The sequence below is a fragment of the Bidens hawaiensis genome, unplaced genomic scaffold (genome assembly GCF_021521415.1).
Source record: "Bidens hawaiensis isolate Kalapana, Puna unplaced genomic scaffold, B.hawaiensis_p1.1 tig00071327_1, whole genome shotgun sequence".
Classification (NCBI taxonomy): Eukaryota; Viridiplantae; Streptophyta; class Magnoliopsida; order Asterales; family Asteraceae; genus Bidens; species Bidens hawaiensis.
Window position 1 is genome coordinate 22,740 of NW_027502475.1, and position 11,635 is coordinate 34,374.

Here is an 11,635-nt window from a genome sequence, read left to right on the forward strand (position 1 = left end):
TGTTCAGGTTCAACCTCCGCTGAGCATCGTGTGCGGGTTTGACAACTGGATCTGTTAAAATTTTATGCATCACAATTGAGGGACTGATTCCCTTCAAATCCGCTATCGTCCACCCGATTGCTTCTTTATTCGCAACCAGCACTTCCATCAAAACATTTTCCTGTTCAACAGATAAGTTAGAAGCTATAATAACAGGCAATGTATTATTTTTACCAAGAAAAGCATATTTTAAATGCTTTGGGAGCTCTTTCAGCTCGACTTTCGGTGCTTCCAACATTGACCGTTTCAACCCGGTATCAATTTTCTAGGGAAGCGGTTCCACCTGAACTGACCATGGTGGACGGTCTCCTCGCACAACTGCGATCTTCATTTGTTTTTCTTTCTCTTCCAGCAACCTGTATGTTTCCACCTGTAACCACTCAAACATAAAACACATCTCCGCTGTGCCATCCGAACTGACGACAGAGTCGTATAGCGGGATGCACTCGTCAATGACATCAGCCATGAAGCACTCGTCATCGACCGGAGAATTATTTCAACGTGTGAAAACATTAATTCTCAGCTTACGGTTACCGAATGTCATGTCAACAGTACCATTTCTACAATTAATATTGGCATTCGCGGTAGCCAAAAATGGTCTACCGAGGATAACCGTAGGCTGTTTGGTCCGTTCACCCGAAACATAATCGAGGACCAAAAATTCAACTGGAAAATAAAATTCTTCCACCTTAACATCAGTCAGTATTCCTCGGGGAAGTTTCGGTGTTTGGTCAGCCAAGACAACTCCTTTTCTGTGTGCACAACTCTTTCAAGTATTTAGCATAGGCGGGAATTTGTTTTATGGCATCTAAAAGAGGTATGTTAATTTTAACTTGTTTAAACGTTTCCCACATTTCTTCTTGTTGCGGGCCTCGTTTTGATGCCATCTTCGCCTTTGATGGCGCCAACAAAGCATCAGGATATGGAACAGTTTTCACCTTTTCCTTATCCTTAGAGTTGTTGGTGTCATCCTTTGGGACCGATTTATTATTTTTATTTTCACTTTTGTTAGGTTTATTTATTTCAATCGGTTCCGGCTCGTCATCGCTAACGAGAGTTTCATCTATTTCTTCCACCACCCCATCAACCAACGGTGGTGGACCCCCAACTTTATTATCATATTTCTTACCATTACGTAAAATACTTACCTGGTTGACGTGCTTTTTCGAACTTGAATTGTGATGATTCGGGTTGACTATGGTGTCGCTCGGAAGTTGGCCCGCATTCTTTTGTAATTTCGCCATGTCTGAAGCGAGCTGACCAATATGCTTCATCATTGCCTCTGACGATTTATCCCGTAACTCGAACTGTTGCTTCGTCTCAGCCTTTTGATCAGTCATAACTTTCAATAACGCTCCAACTTCGAGTGTACTGAGTCGTCCGAATTACCCGAGGACCGTTTCTGCTGATTCTGATTACCCGAAGAATTTTCACCCCGGTTACTGTCTCTGTTATACCCCCGATTCTGATTACTCGAACCCTGCTAATAACCGCTCTGGCGGTAATTACCCTGCGATCTGTTCTGGATCGATCACTGAAAGTTCGGGTTCAACTGAGAAGACGCGTTCCCGTAGCGAAAATTCCGGTGGTTCCTCAGGCCTGGGTGATATGTGTTCGAATTAAACCCTTGGCCTTTGGAATCCCCCGTAAGTATAATTAACTTCATCGGTGTCATCCTCCACATCATCATAATAATCGAGACAATTATCTGTTTTATGCCCGATTTCACCACAATCTTCACAAACCGGGAATTTAACACCACTTTCCCGACCTCTCTTTTCTTACCCTTTTTCAACTCAGCCAATTCGCGTTCCAACTCAGTAATTCTTTCAGATTCACTCATGACCGACTTAACTGACCTGGAGGAATTACCACATCTTCGTCTTTCCGCTGTTGCTTCTACCTTGGAATCTTCACACATAAATTCCAAAAAATCCCAATCATCCTCCTCAGGCTGATTCAGCAAAAGACAATTACACGAGGCCTCAGGCCGATTCAAACCATTAACAAAGCATTTATCTAGTTCCCACAGTTCTATCTGGTGATGTGGGCATTTCCTGATCATGTCTTTATACCAGGTAAAGGCTTCGTGAAATAACTCACCAAGTAATTGTGAAAAGTGACGAATGTCAGAACGGGCCTCGGTAGTCTTCGACTGCGAATAAAACTCGTTTAGAAACACCTGCTGCATCTCGGCCCAATTTCTGATACTGTGCATCGGCAGTGAATTAAACCAAAGTTTTGCTTTATCTTTTAGAGAAAACTGGAATAGTCGCAACCGAACTTCATCCTGATCGAATGTACCATCACCAATAGACCCGCAAATAGCCGAGAAATCGGTCAAGTGCGAATACGAGTCTTCCGAAGCTAACCCGTTGAAATAAGGAACGATGTTAATGTAAAATGGCCGGGACTTAAAAGTTTGTTGTCCCTACACTCGTTCCTGTGGGACCAACAGGGATGCTCCGTCTGAGATAGCCGGTCTGAACCGACTGTTAACACCATGAGCCGGGGCTATGTAATTTCTCCTCTGCCCCCCGGGGTTTCCCATACCGCCCTGGTTAACTGGAATACCACGAACTCTTTCGGGCCGTTTCGCCTGATTCACCCTTTCTCGATCCCTTCCGTTTATGTTAACGGGTTCAGCCCGTCTTCGATTTACCGGCTCTTCCACCTCATCTTGATAATTATTGTCACCCTCAATCTCTGGTTCACCAACCTCATTCTCGGGATCAACCGCCCGATTCCTTCTAACCCATCGATCTACCTTATCATCAGCTACCGAAAACCTTCGTTTCTATTATTATCTCCCCCCTCATCCTCATCTTCAGTCGGAACACTAGATCGAACATCGTCAATATTTATCCGAACTCGGCGGTTGGGATTATTTTTTGGAGCGGATGGTCCGGCTTGGTCAAAGTTGAGGTTTAAGTTTCGGTTAAGGTTTCGGTTTTGATTTCGGGTTCTCGAGGCACGAGCTGAGTTGTTTTGGTTATTTTGGTTATTGAAGTTTGGTGGGTCGGGTATGTTGTCTGGGTGAAACATGTTGGTTTGTGGAAGTGGATCTTGGTTTTGTTTGTTCTGGTTCTGGTTTCCGTTTTGGTCTTCCATCTCAGAATTTCTGTTTTGTACTCGGTTCTGCCGAGCTAACCTCTCGATTTCGGGCTCGTAAATTAACGGAGACTGTCGGCCCGAATGGCGGGTGTGCATAAACCTGTAATCTGCACAACTAACACAACCCGCGTAAAATACAGATAAATAAAATTTAAACTAAAATTTGAAAACAAAAATAGAACTAAAATTAAAAATAAAAATAAACACAAAAATCAAATAACAAGAAAAACACTAAGCGCACTAACTCCCCGGCAACGACGCCATTTTGATGACCGTCGTTTGAGTCAATCAAAAACCTAATTATTCTAAATAGTTAGAGCAAGTAGGGTATCGTATCACAAGAAGTATGTGGTCAATGATTTCATGTAACAGATTTCTAATTATGAAGTCACTGATTTTTAGTGCTGATCTCACAAGCAAAATTAGTGAAAGTAGAGAACTAATCAACGAACAAATAAACGAGTTGTAAACTGTTAACAAAGCAAATCACACCCGGGAATTCAAGTAAGCAACCAAACAGTATCTCATGCAACCTAACAGATTGATTATCAACAATTAACTAAAAACTGATCAACCAGACAAAACCTTAGACTTCAACAATTACTTTACACAGGGAACTTGTTATCAAACAGTCCTTGCCAGTGTGACTCTGTTAAGGGTAATTGTACGTTTTATCGTATTCAATCTAACCAAACAGTTATATGACTAATTATCTAGCAACTGGTAACAGATCATTTAGACCAACGTAAACCTAAACTGACCGAACATACAGAAATACTAAATATCAATAATCATATATCAATCATCAATAAACTATAATATATAAATTAAAATATTTTGGTTCAGTTTCATTTTATCCAGTTTTTGGTTTCGATTAGGCTTTTTATATTCATTTCACTTCAGTATTAATTTAATCGGTTTGGTTTCAGGTCTCGATTTAAGTGTTTAATCTCAACTTTTTGATTTTTTTATCAATACACAAATTGTTTCGGTTCTATCTTTTTGTTGTCAGTATTTAGTTTTTGGTTTCGGTTTTAGTTTCAATTTATTCATTTAGCTACATTCATGTTTTTAGTTTTGGTTCGGTTTCAGTTTCTTTGGTTTTTAGTTTTGATTCGCCTTTTAACCTCGTTTTACTTCGGTTTCAATTTATTTACTTTGGGTCCAAATTTCGTTTTTTAGTGTTTATTTTTAACTTTTTTTTTTTATTTTTTAACGAAACAGAAATCGTATTGGTTCAATGTTATTGATGTTAGTATTTAGTTTTCGGTTTCGGTTTCTATTTTTTAGTTGCCTTTCAGTTCAGTTTCAATTTATTTGTTTTTCTGCATTCATATCTTTAGTTTTAGTTCCAATTCACAATTTTAACTTCCTTTCACTTCAGTTTCAGTTTATTAAGTTTAGTTTCAACTTTCGATTGTAGTGTTTGATTTCAGTTTTTTTTTCCAGTTTATTTGGTTTTTGGTTTCAATTCCCTTTTTTAGCTTCATTCACTTCACTTTCAATTTATTAAGTTTGGTTTTAGGTTTCAAATTTAATGTTTGATTTCAGTTTTTTTGGTTTTCTTATCAATGTAGAAAATTATCACACCTCAACCTAAGACATAAATGTCGGGACACGAATTAATTATTCAGAGCTCACAAGACACTATCATACAATTTAAATGACAATATCTAAATTACCTTATTAAATTAAATTAACTACACATCGTCTCAACTAAATACAAATAAATCCAAAAAAATAACCAAATTATCCAAACAACTTCTCTTTATTTAAATAGCCTAAAGTCAGTCCTAAGTGATATTCAATATTCACTTCAAACCATATGATAACCTGCAACATGCGTAAAAAATAGAATATATATTTGTCAACACAAGGCTGAGTAAGTAATCACCAGTTTTTAATGTAATAATATAATATATAAGAAATAAGCAAACTAGTATTCTGAGTATCAACAATTAAACAACGAGCAAATAATTGGTGTCAGTTGACCATTGCCTAGCGAATCGGGATTTGGCTACTATGACAGTAACATGCTAGAATGAGATTATGATGGAACTCTTTGAATACTATTATTAAATAAATAAGAAAGTAAGAAAATAACATATAAGTATTTAATTGATCAACAACACAATAATCATGATTTGCTAGTTATGGATAATGTGTAATATGAAAATATTAATAAGTACGCATAAAGTCCCCCAAAAAGTGTTTAAAAACAGTAGAAAAAGCATAGTTATTACTAACCTTACTAAATAGGCAAGACAAAAATAAAATAAGATTAAGCGTGAAATTTAACGTGTTGACTGATCTGACATGAATGAACCTGGAACTTGGAGATAACAAATTAGATTTAAAAAAAGAACACAGTCGCTGAAATCATGACTTAATATATGAGATTTTTAATGTTTAAGCAAGCTGGTACTGTTCAGTATCCGAACTTCGAGTTGGGAGCCAGGTTCTGACCGATACACTCAAAATATCAAGAAAAACTTAAAAGTTTCTGGCCTGAAAGCTAGTTTTAAACAGAATGTATAATAGTTGAAAGGTACCAAAAGTGACTCTTATAGCCCTAAATGGGTTAGAAAGAAATTGATCGACCAAACTCCATAAACAATATAATTGATGGGGGGTTTTAGTTTGTCAGGTAAATATTAACATTTTATCAAAAGAAAACTTACCCGAAAAGATAAAGGAACGGTGTGAAAATACGATTCAAAGGTTCTTGAGCCTTGAAAGTCAAATTGTATGATAAGGATTCTTGAAGAAAAACACCTTGAACACCATGTGAACAAAAATTAGAGATGAAGGGCTGAGTTTACAGAAGTATTTTAGGGTTTTATGATAAGTTAGTTTAAATACTATGGGTTAGAATTTGTTTATTTGGTACGAACTCGTTTAGGAAACAAAATAAAAAGTTAAATGATGAAATCGAGTCCCATAACTTACAAAGTCGTTTTGATTAACAAAGTAGTGAATTTGACTTATTATAACATTATATGACTTATCTTAGGGCTTAAGTTTCCTTATTTGGGTAAAAATATGCATGATTTATCACTGAAAACGAATAAATGAGTAAAAAGCGTACTTTTGCTGATCAGGTGGTTTCCCACGTCACGCGGGGAGGAAAAGAGGGCTCGTCGTGCGATACCTGTAGCAAATTTTGTAAAAACTTTGATTTTTGACATATTTAGCACATGTACTTTTGTAGCTATTTTAAACGATTTTAAGGGCTTATAAGATTTGTTTAACGAGCTTGAAAGTTAAGAAAATATAAATTAAGTTAAACATGTAAGGCCCCGAGCCCATGCCCTATTTTGGGTGTTGGATTGACTCATCAACATAGTTCTAAAAGGGGCTAGAATTCACTTGGTTTCACTTCAGTTTCAATTGATTTAGTATGGTTTTAGATTTCGATTTTAGTGTTTTATTTCAGCTTTTTTATGTTATTTTTTCTTTGAGTTTATTCGGTTTTTGGTTTTGATTCAACCTTTTAGCTACGTTTACTTTACTTTCAATTTATTTAGTTTGGTTTCAAGTTTTGATTTTAACTTTTTGTTTTTTTTTTCATTGTAGAATTCGTTTCTATTCGATGTTTTTGTTGTTATTATTTAGTTTTTTGTTTGGGTTCACCTTTTTAGCTTCGTTTCACTCTAGTGGCAATTTATTCAATATGGTTTTGGATTTTTATTTTAGTGTTTTATTTAAGCTTTTTTGGTTTTGTTTTTTTATCAATGCAGAAATCGTTTCGTTTCACTTTAGTGTCAATTTATTGTTCTTTCGCCTATCCCGAAAACCAAATTTTAAGATACAAACCCTAATTTAAATGACTCACCCTAGAATCAAGATTCTGAAATTTTAATAAACCCTATGAACAGTGTCAAAGAAAGCCCAGATAGAAAAACCAAATACAAATGAATTGAATCTAATATTCTAACAAATCGACTCGAATATTCAAATGAATCGAATCAATATTACGAAAGAATTGTATTGAATATTCAAATGAATCGAGTCGAATATTCAAACGAATCGAATCAAATATTCAAACGTATCGATTCGAGTTTCTTTCGATCGAATCAAATTTCTTCCAATTGAATCAAATTCTTATGAATGTGATTCTAAACTGGTTTTCGTTCCTTTATGCCATCAATGTTCTCTTTCGGTCCCTCTTAAAACTACAATGAGTTCCGGGCCATATTAACTTAATTAACCTTCTTGCTTTTACACAGTCAGAACGTCACTCGTTCATCCCGAATCACACCCGCATACTCGTTCACTATAAAGTGTATGTTTTTGTTACACTTTTTGGTCTGATTTACTATTTAACCAATTTTTATGTCATACCTACTTCATTTACTCACCCTTTAAACGGATCTAACCTTATTTGTTTAACCCGAACCGAACAAACTACCCTTTTACTAACAAAGTCATTACTTTATCAATGACCATGACGCGTTCTATTATCCTACCAAGTTCATGCAAATCCGTACACGAAAAGTAAACATTTTCAACAAAAACGTACCTCCAAGGTTTATGTTCGAAATCACTCTAGAAGACTAAATATATATCAAACGAACTCGGAATTGAGTTATTCAAGCGGCCACACGAGCTGTCGCCGAGCTCGACCAGCACTGCCCACTTCCGCCTGTGGAATCCACCACTAAGGTCATTGGAAAACCCAAACAGTTGCCAAAAAACTCACATTTCCACTGTTACGTTTTCCTTGATCAAAACTGGACTTCTCTACCTCTGATCAAAGATTCGACAAGTGGAAATCTTCATTTATATGCTATGAATACTCTATAAAAATTTGATACCGATCCGACTGTTAGATCTCAGAGAATCATCATGTCTTTGTGGGCTGCTCTCTAAAAAACGGGAATTTTAGGTTTGAATTAGGTTATAGTCCAAGATGGTTATAATGAGATTGTGACATTTGTCAAATTCGGGTCTCGATTGTATTCGTATTTATATTGTTTTATGTTATAAACCGTCCCGTTTTGTAAACCGAAACTCATGATATATAAAATATTGGATTTTTATGTTACCAAATCATCCTCATTGGTTCAATTTGAAAATTCCTTTTACGGATTCGAAAACGGCTTTAAAACGATTAAAATACATAAAAAACGAACTTTCGAACGCATAAGGAACCACACTAGACAAGCTGGACCAGCCCCCCCCCCCCCCCCCGGACACGCTGCACCGCGTGACCAGGGCAAGAGAGGCCGTCGCGCGGCGCCTAGACCTGTCTGCACATTTTACGGATTTTGTTTGTTGTTTTGTGCTTTGCTTGTTTGTTTAACCAATATATTTACATGCAAACATGAAAGAGAACCTTGCAAAGAAGCTTTGACCCTTACCCTATATATACACACCCATCTTCTTCATTTTACACTTACTCATACTCCAAATTCTCTCTCAATTCTTAAGATTCAAATGTTGTACTTCATATTCTTGGTAGTTTGACTTCCGATTGATAGATGAACTCTTGGATGAGCTAGGAGGGTCCACTATTTTTTCCAAGTTGGATTTAAGATTGGGTTATCACCAGGTGAGAATGTATGAACTAGACATACATAAGACGTCATTTCGAACTCACCAAGGTCACTTTGAATTCTTGGTGTTACCTTTTGGGCTTACTAATGCTCCAGCAATATTTCAAGAATTGATGAACTCCACTTTTAAACCATTACTTAGAAAGTGTGCACTGGTCTTTTTTGACAATATTTTGGTTTATAGTTCATCTTTGGACCAACATTTAAAAGATTTGGAGGCAATCCTTAAACTCTTTAAGGCTAATTCTCTATTAGCCAAAAGATCTAAATGCACCTTTGCAGGGTCTCAGGTTGAATACATGGGTCATATTATTTCAAAAGAAGGTGTCAACACTGATCCAACTAAAATTGAAGCGGTAGTTAAATGGCCTCTTCCTACAACAGTCAAGAAATTAAGAGGACTTTTGGGCCTAGCCGGGTATTATAGAAGAATTTTAAAATCTTATGGCAGTATTTCTCGACCTTTAACCAACCTTTTGAAGAAGGATGGATTTTTTTTGGACTTTGGAAGCTGAACAAGCCTTTAAAGAACTAAAAAAGGCACTCACTTCAGCCCCTGTTCTAACTCTTCCCGACTTTTTTAAGGTATTCATTATTGAGACTGATGCATCTTCTAAAGGGTTAGGGGTTGTGTTAATTCAAGAGGGCCATCCCTTAGCTTTTATTAGTAGGGGTATTTCGGTAAAACATCAGGCCATGTCAGTTTATGAAAAAGAATTGCTTGCAATCTTAATGGCTGTTAAACACTAGCACCATTATTTGATTGTCAAACATTTCATTATCAAAACTGACCGAAGAAGTTTAAAGTACCTTTTGGAGTAAAAAGTCATTACTCCTCTACAACAAAAATGGTTAGCTAAGTTGTTAGGCTATGATTATGAAATTTTGTACAAGGAAGGGATTGAAAATAAAGTTGCAGATGCATTATCAAGAGTTGAGGGCTTAGCATTGTTTCAAATGGGCCTCAGTTCTATTGATCCATGTCTATGGCCTAGAATTCAAAAAAGTCGGGAATCTGATACTAAGTTGCAAGCTAAAATTGATAAGTTTCAACATACATCTCAAATAAAGAATTGGACTTGGGATGGTACTGTTTTGAAAAGAAAGAACAGGGTAGCAGTGGGAAGTGACCAATGATTAAGGCATGACATCTTTCATTTATTTCATTCATCTCCTGTTTGGGGGGCATTCTAGGTATTTACCAACTTTGCACAGGGTTAAACAACTGTTCTATTGGAAGAAGTGTAGCAAAGATGTCAGAGATTGGGTTAGAAATTGCACTACATGTCATAAAGAAAAATATGAAAGGGTGGCTAGTCCAGGATTATTGCAGCCGCTTCCTACACCTAACTCAGTCTTTACCAATATTTCAATGGATTTTATATTTGGGCTTCTGAAAGCTTATGGTAAAGATTCCATTTTAGTATTGGTTGACATATTCACTAAATATGCACATTTTATGGGTCTCTCACATCCCTACACTGCTACTATCATTGCCCAAGTTTTTTTTTATAATGTGTTTAAACTGCGTAGGTGCCCAAACACTATAGTTTCGGATAGGGATCCTATTTTTCTGAGCCACTTTTGGACAGATTTTATGAAACTGCAAGGAATTCAGTTGGCCTTTTCATCAGCTAATCATCCACAAACGGATGGTCAAACGGAGGTATTTAACAGATGTCTTGAATCCTATTTGCACTACATGGTCATGGATGATCCTCTACAATGGCCCAAATGGTTAACACCTGCAGAATGGTGGTACAATACTACCTTTCATTCAGCAATTGGGATGTCTCCCTTTGAGGCACTTTATGGCATTCCCCATGACACTAAGCTTCACTCTCTTGAAGAATGGTTTCAACAAAGAGAAATAAAGTTGTTTGCTTTAAAAACTAATTTGGCTAAAGCTAAGAACAAAATGAAACAAATGGCAGATAAACGTCTATCTGAAAGAGAATTCAAGGTAGGTGATTGGGTTTATGTCAAGCTTCAGTCATATGTACAGAACTCTCTTAAAGATCACAGGAACAAGAAGTTGATCCTAGGTATTTTGGGCCTTACTTGGTGTTAGAAAGGATTGGACATGTAGCTTATAAGTTGGACTTGCCAAAGTCTGCTCACATCCATTACACATTCCATGTGTCCTTATTGAAAGCTTCTATGGGTCCTCCAACTACAGTCACCCCATTACCTGATTCACCAAGATTTGTAGTGCAACCAAGAGCTATTTTGGATTGCCAATTCGTTAAAAAAGGATCAAAAGAAGGTGTTAAGGTTTTAGTACATTGGGAGAGTTTACCAATTACTGAGGTCACATAAGAAGATTTGGAATCTCTGCAACTCAGATTTCCTAATTTCCAATCTTAAGGACAAGATTTTTGCTTACACAGGGGAGTATTGTTACAATGTAAAGTGTACAGGGACTAATTCTGTAACTGCAAATAGTGCAGGGACTAGTTTGTAACTATGTGATAATTCAGAGTCTGTAATAGAAAGTGTAGAGTCGTTGGTCGTTAGGGTTGTTAGCAGGACAGTTTTATAATAACGAATTAATCAGTTAGAATGGATATGCTTGATTGATCGAATTACTCTCTTCTCTGATTTTCCCAATTCTATTCTATCAAGTCAAACTAACCATAGTTTTTCATTTTAATTAACTTGCTAACTCTTATTAATACTTGAAGCTTATTGCACAACATATATATAATATACACCCCTTGTTACCTTTGTTAATTACTTATCCGACCCCGGTTGGTTAAGTTTCAGACCTTGTAAGGGAAGGCTTCATGGAGAACTACGTGTTCTTGATATATATATATATATATATATATATATATATATATATATATATATATATATACACACACACACTTATATAATTTATTTATACTTACTAACCATGCTTAACTTCTGCTCATTTTAGT

At 36.4% G+C, this 11,635-nt stretch overlaps 1 protein-coding gene across 1 annotated transcript; it reads left to right on the forward strand.

The window, feature by feature from the left end:
* Positions 1–10,413: 10,413 nt before the first annotated feature.
* LOC143605771 (uncharacterized) lies at positions 10,414–11,030 on the forward strand. Its single transcript, XM_077081764.1, has 2 exons — positions 10,414–10,756; positions 10,867–11,030. The coding sequence occupies exons 1-2, from the start codon at positions 10,414–10,416 to the stop codon at positions 11,028–11,030; spliced, it is 507 nt and encodes a 168-aa protein (XP_076937879.1).
* Positions 11,031–11,635: the final 605 nt, after the last annotated feature.

Coding starts and splice junctions, on each gene's coding strand:
- LOC143605771 (XM_077081764.1), top strand. CDS start 10,414: ATGGTCATGGATGATCCTCTACAATGGCCCAAATGGTTAACACCTGCA. Junction 10,757..10,866: donor GAACAAGAAGTTGATCCTAG/GTATTTTGGGCC, acceptor CCTTATTGAAAG/CTTCTATGGGTCCTCCAACT.